This window comes from Mytilus californianus, unplaced genomic scaffold (genome assembly GCF_021869535.1).
Source record: "Mytilus californianus isolate M0D057914Y unplaced genomic scaffold, xbMytCali1.0.p SCAF_11, whole genome shotgun sequence".
NCBI classification, from domain to species: domain Eukaryota; kingdom Metazoa; phylum Mollusca; class Bivalvia; order Mytilida; family Mytilidae; genus Mytilus; species Mytilus californianus.
The window spans coordinates 17,962,164-17,979,534 of record NW_026262593.1 but is presented as its reverse complement, the minus strand read 5'-3'; the positions used below and the strand labels follow the sequence as shown (position 1 = coordinate 17,979,534).

Below are 17,371 nucleotides of genomic sequence, written 5' to 3'. Positions count from 1 at the left end.
AGTATTAAATGAACTTTATGAAGTATTTCATCAATTTAAATTCTTAAATACAAAATAAATAAAACACATGAAAAAAAAATGGCACTTTTATTTTCTTATAAAAAATTTAAAAACACATTGTTGAATAAAATTTCCTATCATATTATCATATAGAAAAAAAAAACACCAGCACTTTTAAATGCATATCAGTAATACATTGTATTCATCATATGACTTATTAAAAACGATTGTTGCATGATTTCATATGGGAATATCATTAGATTGGACAATCTGATTGGTCCAGTAGATATTTACAAGTATGATGAGACTGAACAAGACAGACATTGAATTTCTGAATATATCTATAGTTTTTTTTTTATGAATGAGTTACACAGGTTGACCTGAGGTCAATCGGCTTAAATGAGATATTTGAACAATCAGTTCCTACTGTGACATAATAACATAAGCATTGTGATATAGAAAATGCATGAATTTGAAAATCATCTTTTCAGTAAGTGTTGTAGTTTCTGTGAATTATATACATATGCTGTCACTGAATCAAGAAATGTTTGCATCTAGAAAAGCATTGTTTCATATTGAACACAAAATTGTCTATGAAAATGGAATGTAATGTATGGTCTTCTATTCTATGTATTTGCAAGTTTTTGTCTCTTAGTTTCATCATCTCCAATAAATGGACTATTTTGTCTTGCATTATGGTAAAGTTGTAATAAGTCCAATGCTTGTGTTGTCTGAGATCTCTCGTCCAGGTGGCGCTGACATGCTTCCTGTACTGTTTTTGCATAGTTTTCTGTGTCCTGCAGAAGAAGTGCCAAATGACCTATCGGCAAATCAACTATCAGCTGAAAATTTAATAAAAATTTCACATTGTTAAACCTGAACTTAAAAAAAAAAAATTTTCATGTTAAGAGTACAGACAAAAAATATGTCCAAAGAAAGCAATATGCAAACATTCTAATACTACTGTTGACTGAAGAGATGTCAAGGAAGTAAAAAGAAGGATGTATAACTGTCCCCAATATGTATTCCTTTTAAAAATGTCAAATGATGGTTGCAAATATTCTTGATCTGATCAAATAAATGTGAAAAAAAAGGGTCAGAAGATACAGAAAAGGACAATAATAGTGGATGAAAAACCAACAATATCATTGCAAATAACAAAAAAACAAAACAAGTCTACAAAATACTACATAGAAAACTGAAGATAGAGGGACTCAAACCCCATAAAAAACTATGGGTCAACTCTCAAGAATGCTTAATTGCTTGCATCACTTTAAGTTAATTGATTTAATTTGTAAAAAAAAAAACAAGGAGAAATGTGGTCTGATTACCAAAGAAAAAATAAATGAAACAAGTATCTACAACAAACCAAAGGATGTGGAAATAAGCAATTATGTGTCACTGTACAGCCTTCAACCACGAGTAAAACATATACCATGTAGTAAGCTATTTAAGGCCCTGACATGACAAAATCTGAAACAATTGAAACGAGATACAAGAGAGGAGAAAGATTCCAAAGGGACATTCAAACTCATAAGTCAAAAATAAACTGAAAACGCCATGGCTAAAAAAGAAAAACACAAACAGACAACAGTACACAATACACAGCATAGAAAACTAAAGACTGAGCAACACGAACCCCACCAAAAACTGGGGTTGATCTCAGGTGCTCCGGAAGGGTATAACCAGTGTTCCAGCTAAGTCGTTTTCACAGGGTGGTCCGCCCGCCCTATACCCAGTGCCGCCCTGTGCCCTTTTTCTGACACCCTGTGCCCTTTTTAAGACGCCCTGCCCTTTATCATAAGTCCATGCCTTTATTGCCGTAATATTTTGATGAAAATACAATTATTCTACCTGTCTTCATATTTATGACAAGTTTATGACCCTCAGCTAATTACCATTTACAGCAGGTGTAATAAGTTGTGATTACAGATAATCCACTTATCGACATCTGATGGGTCATTAATCCGTTAATTAAACTTCATAATTGACCATTGTAATAATTTTTCTTATTGAATTCGGTCAGTCAGTATTTCAATTTCAATATTTCTCAAAAGATGACAATTTGCGTTCGATGTATCCGTAGATCGTCTGTTGTTTATTTGTCAAAGATTTTTTTTTTTAAATTAATCTTTTAAACTAGTTTTTATCCAGAAGAAAGTAAAAACAATGCTTGACTGTACCTTTCATTGAATATCTATATCCAAATTAAATTAATTAAAGCTGTAATCCATGATCACAAATTGACTGCTTTGTTTACATTTGTTGAAAGCCATGTGCTTTTTTGGCGTGAAAATTTCGGAAAACCCTTTAACAAGAAACAGTTACATTTCATTGTTATTTATAGACAGTAAGATTTTCATTTTGATTAACTGCTAAGATTATTTCATTAAAAATGAATACTTTCTTGGGGTGAAACTGATACTTTAATACTCTACATCTAGGGTGTGTAAAATGGAAAAGGGGGGGGAGGGATTTTTTATATATAATATTACAAATATAAGTTTAACAGTCTGAAAAGACATGGTTAAATGGATTTTAATTCTGAAAAACTCAATGTGGTTTATTATAATTCATTTATTTATTATTTCTATCATAATCAGAAACACTGGGCTACATGTTTTAGGCATTTCAAACATATATTATTGCCTTTATAAGAACATTCAAGACTATTAATAAGTATGTACCTGAAGTAAAAATACCCTGGTAGGGCCTTAAAATTTCTACTGGGCTCTTGGAAAAAAGTTTTGGGATCCAGGTTGGCCCCTGGAGAAAATGTAAGGTATTGTTCCTGACTGTATTGCAGATCTAGTGTAGTATTTTAACTGACATGCACAATTCATTTCACTAATGAAATAAAAATAATTCTACAAAACACTGCTGCGCTCTGCATTGCAACTTAACCTTAGACCTACCATGCATCAAAAATGTTCTAGGGAAGACTGAGCTAGTAATATACGTCCTTGCATGGTGCCTTTAATACTGTTACCCAAAATAAGGTTGATTTTCATCTAGCGTAAAAGTGACTAAACCCCCTCAAAACTCCTAGCTGAAACCCCTGCAGTTAGCATAAGACAATGTTTGACATGCCCTTTTTGAAATATCAATCATCGTGCTAAAGTGCCCTTTTCATGATTGGCTCCCTGCCCTTTTGAAATCCTAGCTGGAACACTGATAACCAACAAGCTGGTTTGCTTAATGAATAGTTTGATATAAACATAACTATAGAATGCCCTTTTCATATAAGTTTATGAGTATTTTTTATCATTTATGGCTGTAGTTCTTCATTGCAAAGGGAATTGTTTTGATTAACTTTACTATGAGCAAGCATTTTGTTTGTTTACATACAGACAATAAAATAATGTGAATAATTTTTTTAGTATGCTCACAAGCATTTTGTGGATTTCAAGGATTGAGGAATAATTGTAAGTTCCTGGATGTTTGATTTCTTTGTTTAGCAAAAGTGTGATTACTAGCCTATACAAAATATTTACTTTGTTGAACATCATTTTTTAATTCGTGGTTCACCTATACCTAGAAAATTCATGAAAAATTGGTACCCAATGAATATAAAAGGAATCCAGAATCATTTTTTCTGTAAGCTTGCAAGCATTTAGTATTATTTAAACTTACAAACCTCTAAATCTTCATTTGATAGTGTTATAATGCAAGTAATAATTTTGTTTGTAAGCTTAAAAGCATTTTGTGTTGTTTACAAACCTGTAAATCTTCATTTGATAGTGTTATAATGCGAGTAATATTCTTCTGTAAGCCAGCAATCATTTCTTTGGACCTCTCAGAGATTTCTGTTCCTCCTCCGATAAAATCAGGTTCATCATGGCCAGACACTTCACCTGTAACAAGTCATGTATAACAATTAGAACTACTTGCTACTGCTCAATAATGATACCTTAAAGAATGCTGTAAACAGGAAGTTGAAGGACAATGGACAAAATGCTTCACATATAAAGTAAAGCATGTTGACATATATATAACATAGTAAAGCATGTTGACATATATATAAAACATAGTAAAGCATGTTGACATATATATAAAACATAGTAAAGCATGTTGACATATATATAATATAGTAAAGCATGTTGACATATATATAATATAGTAAAGCATGTTGACATATATATAATATAGTAAAGCATGTTGACATATATATAACATAGTAAAGCATGTTGACATATATATATATAACATAGTAAAACATGTTGACATATATATAATATAGTAAAGCATGTTGACATATATATAACATAGTAAAGCATGTTGACATATATATAAAACATAGTAAAGCATGTTGACATATATATAACATAGTAAAGCATGTTGACATATATATAAAACATAGTAAAGCATGTTGACATATATATATAACATAGTAAAGCATGTTGACATATATATAATATAGTAAAGCATGTTGACATATATATAACATAGTAAAGCATGTTGACATATATATAACATAGTAAAGCATGTTGACATATATATAACATAGTAAAGCATGTTGACATATATATATATAACATAGTAAAACATGTTGACATATATATAATATAGTAAAGCATGTTGACATATATATAACATAGTAAAGCATGTTGACATATATATAAAACATAGTAAAGCATGTTGACATATATATATAACATAGTAAAGCATGTTGACATATATATAATATAGTAAAGCATGTTGACATATATATAACATAGTAAAGCATGTTGACATATATATAACATAGTAAAGCATGTTGACATATATATAACATAGTAAAGCATGTTGACATATATATATATAACATAGTAAAACATGTTGACATATATATAATATAGTAAAGCATGTTGACATATATATATAACATAGTAAAGCATGTTGACATCTATATAACATAGTAAAGCATGTTGACATATATATAATATATATAGTAAAGCATGTTGACATATATATAATATATATAGTAAAGCATGTTCACATGAAGCCTGATATCAAAATTCAGGAAACTGTTATTTGTAGCTTTCCTAGAAAAATGAGATGAAAATTTCATACATGGACATTATGTGTTAGAATAATATAAATAAATTAATTGACAATCAGGAAGTTGATGAGCAATAAAAACATTTTGAAGGGTATAAATCATGCTTATATGAAACCTGATAACATATTTTAGGAAGCCTGTGCCCTATTTGTAGTTCCCTAGAAAAATGTAATGTAAAAAGTCATTTTGAGTTAGAATATAAAAGTACATGTATTTGTAAACAGGAAGTTGATGAGAGATGAACTTTAAAATAAGTCACACGGTACTGCCCAATGACAAATTTCAAGGAGCTCTAAATTAGAGTGTCTAAGAAAAATGTTCTCTCTCTAAATTTTCTACATAATATATTCAATGAAAGGACTTTTTTCTGTATTAGCTATATGCCCTTTTCTATGAAAATACTGTAAATCTGAGGTTTCTTGCTAACTAGAAGAATACAATTTAACACAGTCATTGTAGAACACCATAAATTAAAGAAAATCATCCAAGAACTGAGTTTATTATAGTAGACAAGCATTTGAGTTTGATACTAATACAAGACAAAAAATTTGAGTGGATGTGGATGGACTGTGTCTCACTGATATCATATATAACCCACATTTCTATTCATTTATGTATCTATGCTAAGTATTACTCAATCAAATCAATCTCAAGTTCATTCTGAATAAAATGTAGATCCTGATTCCATGTATTGCTTACAAGAATCTGACAACACTCTGCTCGACTTTTTATGTTGATATCTATTATTTTGACCAATTAAATATATATCTCCAAATTTCTGAATGTATTTTTCTTTCCACAAATACCAAGGATCTGGGAAAGGTCTTCAGATCCTTGAAAGTAAAGCTTGAGCACGGGATCTGTATTTTAATCAGATTGTCTAATTTTATTATCAATCAAGGTCATGTTTGCAGGAGCAGAAACAGTATAATTCTTGTTACAAACCTCTCTTATACATACTTTTACGTTTAGATTTAAGGTAATTTATTTCAGATCATCAAAGTCAAGTGACAGAAAAACCAAATAACTTAAGAGGCCAGGATCTATTATACCTACCTATGCCTTCAGGTCTCCACATCTGACCTTTAGGTAAGATCATCAAGGTCGAGTTATGAGGAAGGAAAACAAAGTAATCCTCATCGTCAACCTCTGTTCCATCCTCTGCTATAACAACACGTAACCCATCTGTACTTGTTATACCTAATTTATCTTCACCTAAATTCAAAAAAAAGTATGATTGATTACAAATTTTTCATTGAAGCTGTTTCTCACACTGTGGATTCTTTATTATTCATGGAATACCAATTTGTGGATTTGTGTTGGTTTAGGTTAACCATAAATTTAAATGTTCAACAAAGTTCAAGTTTTCCACAGGAGATTGTATGCAGACTTGGGCAAAACCAAAAATTCAAATATTTATAAAAATACATTTGTTCCTCAATCCATGAAAATTGGTACTCACGAAAATTAATGAATCCACTGTAATCCTGATATTTATACTGCGAGCGAAAGTTGCTACATGTAAGTTACAGACAAAGCCTCCATTTCTCAACTATTCTAATTTAATAAGATATACATGTATTAAGTTCATAATGAGAGCACGTCTATATTTCCAAAATTTCATAGGATTTTCGTTAGTCTTTGAGATTCATTAATTTATCTTCTATAGTTCAGACTTAGAGGTTCTATTAGTTATCTTGGTGTAATCAGGGGTGTACAGAATTTTACACCGGTGTAGAAAATTCATACACCCTGACCAAGATAATGAATTTATTTCTAACGAAGTGTTCCTTTACTCATTTTTAAACCGGGATGTAAAATTGAATTTCCAGTTTTTCAACACCAATATTGCTGCACATTGTCAAATACACATGTACTTTTTTGTTGGCAATTATTTTCTTTTCTTAATTTTGGCAAAATTTTTATTTTTGGGAATTTTTGGCAAAATTTTATTTTTTCCCGGGTGAACAAGGGTGGGGTGTTATTTACACCCGGGTAATTAACCAATCAGATTGCAGGATTTTTGCTGTATAAGAAATAAACAAATTTATCTTCTGGTTCAATATTGAGGTTCATTAATTTATCTCCTGGTTCAGATTTTAAGGTTCATTAATTTATCTTCCAGCTCAGATTTTGAGGTTTATTAGTTTATCTTCTGGTTCACATTTTCAGATTCATTAATTCATCTTCTGTTTCAGACATTGTGGTTCATTTACATTAACTTATCTTCTGGCTCAGAAATTGAGGTTCATTAATTATGTTAATTTAACTTCAGTTATCTTCTTTTACAAATGTGTAACTTCAAGAACTGATTCCTTTATTTTAACTATTTAAATGATCCAGAATTTGTTAGCATTGTTTATTTTTAATTTCCCACATATAGAAAATGATTTTAAAATCTTTCTTTTACATCAGAAAACTGCTCTAAGACCACGCTCAAAGTTTTGTCTACTGATTTTTGAAAGGAAAATGTGATGAAGTTATTTAAAGTTCTTTCTCATACAACAAAATTCAAAAAAAGAGACAGTATAAATACTTTGAAGTCATGAAAATGATGAACATTTCAGTATAACTTACCATCAATTCTAATTGTAAATATGACAGTTCTGTCATTCCATCAAAATTTTTAATACTTGGAAACATTGCTAAGGAAATCTATTCTACCAAAGTATTGTTATATTCAAATTTTAAGTACATCGTTGACTTTTCAGCAACCACTTTGAACTTTTTCTAAATAATTAGTATAATTATATTTTGATAGAATGTTAATAACACAAGATGCATCTTTATTATCATACATTTGTTATGTTCATTATTTTCTGAGTTCTCTGAAATAAAATTTTCATTATCCAATAGAACATACCCTAAATATTGTAGGTTGAAAATCAGATTAAACAAAAGCAATGTATCAACTCTTGGTGCAATCAGAAAGAAATACATGTATGAGCTATTGATTTGTCCATTTTTAATCAGGTTGATAGTTTTCTTGTTTGAATTGTTTTGTCTAGTCAGGGCCTTTTTATAACTTGCTAAGCGGTATGGGTTTTGGTAATTCTTAAGGCAGTACTGTGACTTATAGTTACTAACTTCTACATCATTAGTCTCTGTTGGAATGTTGTCTCATTTTCAATCATATACCCCATTTTCTTATTTTTATATTATCATGATTATAATACCTTTCTGAACTAGTTCTTGAAGAGAAGATGCTACAATCCCTTTCTTTACACTTCTGTCTTGGTTCCAGATTTTGAAAGGTCTGGCACCAGCCATTGAGAATCTTTAAAATAAAAATTCTTTTCAAATAAAACACTTCATTTGTTATATTTAATAACCTTTTTACCTAATACATGTATTATGTCATGTATGTCATGTATGTCATTGCCTATATTAAACTGTTTTAAAGTGCAAACTCGAAACTGTAAACATGTTATTTATTATACATGTTATAGCATCCACTTCGACAATATTGTAAGTCATTTCGGAGTCCACGGATACGTTTGTTTTTAACAAATATCTGGAATTGATTTACATGTACTGATGATGTATACGTAGTTGCTCTCATCTGCATTTTTCATAAGTCAATTTTATTTTTTTCTGGTATATATATATATATAACGTGAGGGTACCCAAATTGCACCTATTTTGACAGTTTTTTTCACCTACGTTTATTTATGATCCAGACAAAAGTTTCCATTCTTTGTTATTTTGTAGATTATCCTTATTTACTATATAGTTCCACCAATTTAATTTTGAATCGATATTGAATTATAGAAAAATGGGTTTGAACCGACCTCCAAACGATCAATGATTCTGTAATGAGGAGTACCCAAATTGCATCTATGCTTAAATTCACATCCTTAAAAATCAAATAACAGATGTTTTGTTTTATTTCTTCAAATATTCAGAACAATTTGACATTAGTCCATGCTTACTATTCATTTCTTAAGAAATGGATGCTCGTAACATATTTTATTTGCTCATTTTTAAAAGATGACTTTTGTGGACGTCGCATGGCGACGTTTCCGTAGATTTTACTTTTTCCGGTGAATACTTCATCTGTTGATATTTACTATGAACGTTTTGTCAATATTTAAATATATTCACCTATTTGAAAGACGTGCGTAATGTCAAATATTAAAAAAATACAAATTGTTTAGTCCCTAAGAAAACTTGTAAGATTTTCGCTGCTATTTTTGCTAAATAGGTGCAATACGTCATTTCTGGAATCGTGTCTTTCACTGGAAAAGATTGTCAATTTCGCACGCCTTTATGACGTCATTTACCAGATAGAAGGCGCGCCTGTATCCCTGCTCTTTTAAAAGTTTTAAGCACTTTCAGAATCCTCATTCTGTAGGTTAGTATAGAAATAATTAATGTTCCGTAATTACGTAATCTTAATTCCCATACGACTGAGGGAGGGTGACCAGCTTATTAGATTTAAATTTCCCAAATATTTTGTGCAATAATAATTAAACTTGTTCACCCGTTTGCTCAACATGTGTTGGAAATGACGATGCCTACATTTTGGTCACGTGGTGATGGAGGTCACAATAGATTTAACTAACTACCGTATCCCGGAACTGCCGTATTTGGGTACTGTGACATTATATATATATAGATAAGATAAGAATTTTATTAATCTAATCAAGAACCCATAAAGGGCATCATTTACAACAATATTAAGCACAATATGATTGGAAAAAAGAAAAACTAGATCCTACTATAACTATCATATTATGGACAGGATCAGAGCCTAACACATCATGTGTCTTACATAACTATAACAATAATTTCATAATAATTAAATATTATTTTATATATTTTGTATCCACCTGGATCTTATTTCTAAACACTTAATTATATAATTGCCTAGGCACATAAGAGTTGGTAAATGCTCATTTGTGAACAGCCAGAAATATTTTTTATCCTTTGGTAATTCTTTAAAATTATTACAAAAACTGTTTACTTTATCCCATAATAATTTTCTCTGTTCGTTATATAAAGGACAACTTACTGTGAAATGGGTCTCATCTTCAATAGAATTTGATCCATGTGATAGGCAGTGATGACATAGACGCTGACTTCTCTCTATGTATTTTTTACTATATCTATCTTTCTCAATTTTAAGATCATGTGCACTTATTCTCAATTTACATATAGCTCTTCTTATATTAAAATCTTTAATTGATAAATAAGCCTCCTTTACGAATTCAGTCTTGAGGTTGAAATAATTTTCTAATTTACTATTACCTTGTGATAAGATATCAGATCTTTTGACCACCCAAAATGTTTTAAAACTGTTACAAAGTTTACATTTTACAAATTTAATTAATTTATTGAGCTTTGTATTCAAATTTTGTATATCAAGTGATTGAAGGACATATCTCATAGATGAATACCAACAATTAATGTTTCCTGCATCTAAAATTGTATTACAAACATAAGCATCATAAAGTAACCCATCGTCCAATTTATTAAGCCTGTGTACATATTTTACCATAGATATAATGACAGAAAAATAAAATGGAAATCTTGCAACCTCTGATAACACTGCCAAATTTGAGGCTTTTTTATTTATACCAAGAATATATTTTAGATACCTGAAATGTGATTTTTCCAAATAATCATTTATGTAAATTAATTCAAATAGATAATCACTTTTTTTCTTGCAAGCAGCAGAGTTAATCTTAAAGGTATCCCAGATTTCACTACAATATAATAAATTTGGTTTGATTGTGTGATCATATCAACGGATTGCAGTATCAATACTTGGATTACAAGCTGACATGGATTTTTGTAGTTTAAATTTTGCCTTTAAGGACTTTTTGAATAGCTCTTCTTTCCCCTGCTGTAAAAGACCGAACTTATATATATATATATTGTTATCTTTAAAACGTTATCGATGTGCATGGATGAAAGTATAAGCATATTTGATTTAGATTTTTTATGTGTAAAGCAGTATTGATTTACCTGTATAAATAATAAGGAAACAACTTGAAAACTCAACTTCTAGTTCTAGCAAAAAGACAAAACCAAAAAAACAAAGAAATCAAAGCGGAAGTAAAACAATCTGTGTTAAAATCAGACCGTACCGGAAATGTCACCCTAAATTTTTGCCGGAATTCAACAATCATAAAAAAAACACGACTGATTAGGCTGTAGGGAATAAATGAGCTGAACTTAAGATATATAGATTTATGAAAAAAAATTAGTCTTTTAATGATAAAAATAGCCCTAAATGAAATAAGCGTACTGAAATTCAAAACTTATTATAAAATATTTTTTTTATTGAACTGAAGATCTGGGACATCATTGACATTGAACCAGAAACATATTAAATTTTTTTAAATTCGGGACCTCGGGATTCCATGTTTTTAAGCCCGGGATTTCGGGATTCTCTGATTGAACTAAAGGATAGATGAAAACCGATACGTGATATCATATGTCTCTGATGGTATCCATATTTATTAATAAAATAATATTGGACTGGGTAGACACCGTAAATTAATAAAAATTAATGTATCCCTTGAAAGCATATATGGAACATCCTTCCGCTAAGAAGAAGAAGAGAGGTTGGACTGAGATGTATTCACTTTGCTATAAAATGTCAAAATTTATCGTTGGCAAAAACATTTTCAAGAAGTACAGAGAAAGGGGTAGGAGGGGCTTCTAGAAGGGGGTGTCATCCCAAATTCCTCAGAGTCCCGACAAATTAATCTTTAATTCCCGAGTCCCGATAGGTGTAAACCCGAATTCCCGCAAAAATAAAGGCACAATCCAGAGTTCCTACAAAAATAAGGCCCAATCCCGACGTTCGGTAAAAGGACCTTCAAAGGATCGCCCCTTTAGAGAGTATAGTCTCATCTTTCAACAGAATATCTGATGAGGAAAAATTTACATCTATGTTTACCTTTAACGAGTATGACATAACTAAAGTTATATTGTCAAGGGAGTTAATGGTTTATATGCACTAAGAAATAACCTACCTGACAAGAAAAGCTAGAATTATATAATACAAATTTGTGACTATTTTTTAATTTTTTTATTACATACATATTTGTTTGGTTATAATTTATAACAATCTCTTTAAGAATAATGATGTTCATTTTCAAATTTGCCAAACTATCATCTCTATCAAAATCTCTGAATATATGTAGAATAGAGAATTGATAAAAAAGAAAAGAAAAGTTGCACCAAAATATCACTTTCAATCATCATCTTTTTGAATAGTCTATTAACACTGGATAATACATGAAGACAGTCAGATTCGGATTCAAAGGGTGGGTGAGGGGGCGATGAATGATCGCATTACGCTTCCTTCAAAAATGCTGGATCCGCCCCGGGTACGGTCATCCTCGTAAACAACTGTTATTGTTATTGAGTATAGTCCTGACATATACTTATATTTAGCAATTATTTAATTAAAAAGTGGAATGATAATAGTTTGTATTATATTTATGTAAATTCCTTTTTCAAGTTAAGTTTGAAAGTTGAAGTAAACCAGACATGTGCAATAATTGAGACAGAAATGTTCATGAAACAATTAAAAATACAGCCAAAATTAACACAAGTAGTTGCATTGGGTTAGTTCTTTGAAAGTACGGAATTTTCCCAATCGGATTAAAATTCAGGTCCATCTTAACTCGTGTTCTCGTATAGATTAGTCATATGACATGTATGAGGATAACAAAGTCAGAGATCTATATCTTAATTTTACTAAAGCGTCAGGCATTTCAATGACACGAGTCACGATTCCATGGATTAATTACAGATGCGGATCACGGATTTCAAAAAAAAAGGGGGGGGGGGACTAGGCAACGCTAGGAGTTGGAAATGTTAAATAGTCTGCATTTACCATATTTGTAGCACCATAAAAGCCCTCCTTAATCTGCCTCTGAATTCAAAAGATGGTTGCAACTGGTTTGGTAACTCAGTTGTACAATAATTTAGCACCGGCAGCATATCTCATATACTGTGTCACAAAAAGGGAGAAGATACAAAGGGGACAAACACAACGTTAACATAAGTGAAGGAACAACACACCAAGGGACAGAAGTAAAACGACGAAAAGAAACAAAATGCATGATTTTTTCATTAGTTGTTGTTGGCTTGGAACTAGCTGTCAGTAACTGCGCATAGGCGGATCCAGGGGGGCCCTGGGGGGCCTAGGCCCCCCTTTTGTGGGAAAAATTTGGTGGATTATATAGGGAATCACTGAAGCATGACTGGAGCGGCCCCCCTTTTAGGTCAGTCAGCGCCCCAGTTAGTTCTGGATCCGCCACTGCTGCGAGTACTCTCAGATCTGTACTTAGTGTCTTTTTTTGTTGTGGAGATGTGTAAATACCGTCACATCCGGTCTGTTAGCTGTATTTCTGCTTTGTATCGATCTGATGAGTTAAACCCTTTTAACTTATTTTTATACGACCGCAAAAAAATTTTGTGGTCGTATATTGTTATGACGTTGGCGTCGTCGTCGTCGTCGTCGTCGTCGTCCGGCGTCGTCGGCGTCGTCGTCCGGCGTCGTCGTCGTCGTCCGAAGACACATTGGTTTTCGCACTCTAACTTTAGTTTAAGTGAATGGATCTCTATGAAATTTTACCGTAAGGTTCAATACCACAAAAGGAAGGTTGGGATTGATTTTGGGGGTTATGGTACCAACAGTTAAGGAATTAGGGGCCAAAAATAAGCATTTTTGTAACTTCCAAACATAAATTGTGTGTTAGTGTATGGATCTCTCTGACATTGTACCACAAGGTTCCATATCACAAAGGGTATGCTGGGATTGATTTTGGGGGTAATTGCCCCCAAATTTTAGGAATTAGAGGCCAAAAAAGGGACAAAAAACAAGCATTTTTCTAGTTTCATGACAATAACTTGTGTGTAAGTGTGTGGATCTTTTTGAAATTGTACTACAAGGTTTCGTATCACAAATGGAAAGCTGGAATTGAGTTTGGGGGTAATTGCCCAAAACGTTTAGGAATAAGGGGCCAAAAAGGGGCCAAAAATAAGCATTTTTCTAGTTTCCAGACAATAAGTTGTGTTCAAGTGTATGGACCTCTCTGAAATTGTACTGCAAGGTACCATACCACAAAGGGACGGCTGGGATTGATTTTGGGGGTCATTGCCTCAAAATTTTAGGAATTAGGGACCAAAAAGGGGCAAAAAAACAAGCATTTCTCTAGTTTCAGGACAATAACTTAAGTTATTAAGTGTATGGATCTTTATGAAATTGTACTACAAAGTTCCATATCACAAAGGGAAAGCTGGGTTTGAGTTTGGGGGTATTTGCCCTAAAGAGTTAGGAATTTAGGACCAAAAAGGGGCCAAAAAACAAGCATTTTTCTAGTTTCCAGACAATAACTTGTGTTCAAGTGTATGGTTCTCTCTGAAATTGTACTGCAAGGTACCATACCACAAAGGGAAGGCTGGGATTGAGTTTGGGGGTGATGAATCATAAGGGGGTTCAAAAAATTTGGGGGGGGATTTTTTTTTCTTTTTTTTTCTTTAAAATTTTCCATTTTAAATTGGTTATTTCTGATTTATATATAAAAGCAAATGATAATGATATAGTTTGAATAGGTTAATTAATTTTTTTTTAAGTTCTTAGACCACATTCATTCTGTGTCAGAAACCTAGGCTGTGTCAAATATTTAATTACAATCCAAATTCAGTGCTGTATCAAGCTTGAATGTTGTGTCCATACTTGCCCCAACTGTTCAGGGTTCGACCTCTGTGGTCGTATCAAGCTGCGCCCAGCGGAGCATTATATTATAGTTTGTTCTTATGTTGTACTGTTACACCACTGTCTAAGGTTAGGGGAGGGTGGGCGCTTTCAAACTAGTTTAACCCCGCTACATTCTGTATGTGCCTGTCCGAAGTCAACAGCCTGTAATTCAATGGTTGTCGTTTGTTGCTGTATATCATATTTGTTTTCGTTAATATTTTCATAAATCAGGCCGTTAGTTTTCTCGTTTGGATTGTTTTACATTTGTTAGTCCACTAGAGTATCACAAGCCTAGCTAGAAGCCACTGTTTCCGTACTGGCATGCAAATACGGATATAGTTATTAAAATTTGCAATTACACAATTTTGGAAATTATTTCATATCAAGGAACATATCTACCTCGTGCAAAACTCTGATCTTAACTTTTTTCTTTTGATTTTATTACCTCTTCGATCAGTTTTTGAATAAGTTTTTGATTTAATTTCAATTATTTTCGCTCTAAGCATCACTGATAAACGGAATCATAAACAACTGTCATACCAAACGAGGTTTAGCTAGCTATAAAACCAGGTTTAACCCACTATTTTCTTCGGAAAATGTCTGTACCAAGTCAGGAAAATGACAGTTGTTTTTCACTTGTTCCATTGATCGATAGCGTTTGCTTTTTTCAGTTTAACTACCCCCTTGTTTTATTTGTTGGATTTTTGGTATTTTTTGTTATATACTTTTTTTTCTTAACTCGAACTTATACATATAGCAGTACTTTGACCTAGAAACTATCGCATTATTGTTGGTCGATTCTCTCTATAAATATTCAGTAAAATTTCGGACGAAATTCAGATATAGGAATCTGTTCAAAGAAATGGTTTGTATTATGCTCAATTATTTCAGAAGGTAACAACTGAAGGGAGACAAATCAATGCACAGTAAAATAAAAGATGCAGAAACTTTGATATTTAACTTGGTTTGGATAAAAGAAATTTTTGTTTGTTAAATAATTTTGCATCGCTTCATTGTGAATGTATCAACTCGTTCCTGTTCTATAAATGAGACACGAAAATAAGAATCCATATTATTATGAAGCCCTATAATACTATCCACACATGACCGGGGAGTTGTTCAAGTCAAGCTTCAAAGTGTATTTGAATTTCATTTTCGATATCATGAAACAAAAAACGGAAGGTGGCGTTTGTATATAAAAAAGGGTGATGTTTTTATTTCGAATTCAAAGACTATACGGGAAAAGAAATAAAAGAACGAAAGCTTGTTTTTGTTTCATAGTAATCATTAATAAAAGGTTACTACAGCAATAGCTTTCCACGGCAATACGATTCTTTGATGTAGATGTGATAGACCGTTACGGGCACAAAACAACGGAATAAAAATCTTAATTTTAACATTTACTAAGCTTAAATAATACGGTTTTAGTAAAGTTCTTCTGATATCAATTGAATTGCACAATTGAGTATATAGTGGTATTCATCTCCAGTATTACTGAGTAAATAATACCTCCCTTGTCTCCCATCTATCTCTTTCTATAAGTTCAGTGACTTCAAGTTCTAAACCTGGATATATAAGTTTCTTTTAACCTTTTTAGGTAATCATCTAAATATTTTCTCTGTTTTATACCTTACCTTAAACATTGGCCGCGAACATCACTGAGGATTGTCGAAATGTACGCATCTGGTGCAGTAAAATGGTACCGTCAATGTTAATAAACCATTTTGGATGGAAATTGTGATCACCCTGGTTCTCAAATATTTGTAAACCCATATTTTCTCAAAATATTTAAAAAGTAGTCACACATTCAAAATTATTATATTAAGCAGTATTTTGTCACAAGCAAATATTCCTTTCTCGTAATTTTTGTCGGAAAATATTAACACATCTTCTTCTTTCTGTGTATTTGGCTTAGTTGAATACATAGTGCTTGTTGGTTCAATGAGTTGTAAGAACATTAGCTTATAAATTCCTTTTTGCCGACTACATTAAAATTTGATAAATTCGCATCTTTAAAATTTAGCATTGAAAATCAACGATTTTTTCATATTTGATAATAAGCTATATCTGGTTCAATTACAGTGTAAGGCGTTTTCATAATTAAGTGTCAATCGAGTAAATCTTTGTCATTTCAATGCGATATACACACTGAAACAGATTTAAATTGCAGTTCACCTACCATTTATACCTATCTGGTATTCATTACAAAGTATAATCTGGGTTTGTTGGTTAGTCAAGCTGTAGGAATACGATGTGAAGCCCTCAACTGTCTTACCACATGCCATCTCCTCTTTCCTCACCAAAAGCAATGTTTCTGGAAGGAGTTTTGTCTCATTTGCCATTCGAATGGTTTTTCAAGCTCTACTATTGATGGTATCATCTTCGGCACGATGTTGGAATGGAGAAATTTACTGCATTGTTAGTTTTATTTGGCTTTACTTTTTACCTGAAACTTGATAATGAGTTGTAAACAATTTTACTTCTACCGTGCTGCCACGTGGTCTTTGTCGATATTTTACAGCACTCATTGTACAAGGAAAATTCTCGTCAAATATTCTATACCGAGGTTTTATATTAACTCGTTATCTACGTTGATGTCAGGGACA

The 17,371-nt window shown here is 31.9% G+C and overlaps 1 protein-coding gene across 2 annotated transcripts; it reads right to left on the bottom strand.

Moving 5' to 3' along the window:
- Positions 1 to 70: 70 nt before the first annotated feature.
- LOC127720721 (DNA fragmentation factor subunit alpha-like) lies at positions 71 to 11,122 on the bottom strand. 2 transcript variants are annotated; one of them, XM_052227493.1, is made up of 5 exons: positions 11,012 to 11,122; positions 8,218 to 8,318; positions 6,098 to 6,256; positions 3,721 to 3,854; positions 71 to 842 (listed from the first exon to the last, which is right to left on the bottom strand). In XM_052227493.1, the coding sequence occupies exons 2-5, from the start codon at positions 8,309 to 8,311 to the stop codon at positions 627 to 629; spliced, it is 603 nt and encodes a 200-aa protein (XP_052083453.1). In that variant the 5' UTR covers positions 8,312 to 8,318; positions 11,012 to 11,122; the 3' UTR covers positions 71 to 626. The 2 variants fall into 2 exon arrangements, with proteins under 2 accessions (XP_052083453.1, XP_052083454.1); XM_052227494.1 differs by lacking the exon at positions 11,012 to 11,122 and adding an exon at positions 9,525 to 9,543.
- Between the last annotated feature and the right edge of the window lie 6,249 nt (positions 11,123 to 17,371).

What these genes read in the sequence shown, in the direction of transcription:
- LOC127720721 (XM_052227493.1), bottom strand. Translation starts at nt 8,311, where the DNA reads ATGGCTGGTGCCAGACCTTTCAAAATCTGGAACCAAGACAGAAGTGTA. An exon ending in GTGGAGACCTGAAGGCATAG is followed by an intron (nt 3,855 to 6,097) that starts GTAGGTATAATA and finishes GACTTGTTACAG; the next exon opens with GTGAAGTGTCTGGCCATGAT. An exon ending in TATCAAATGAAGATTTACAG is followed by an intron (nt 843 to 3,720) that starts GTTTGTAAACAA and finishes TTAAATTTTCAG; the next exon opens with CTGATAGTTGATTTGCCGAT.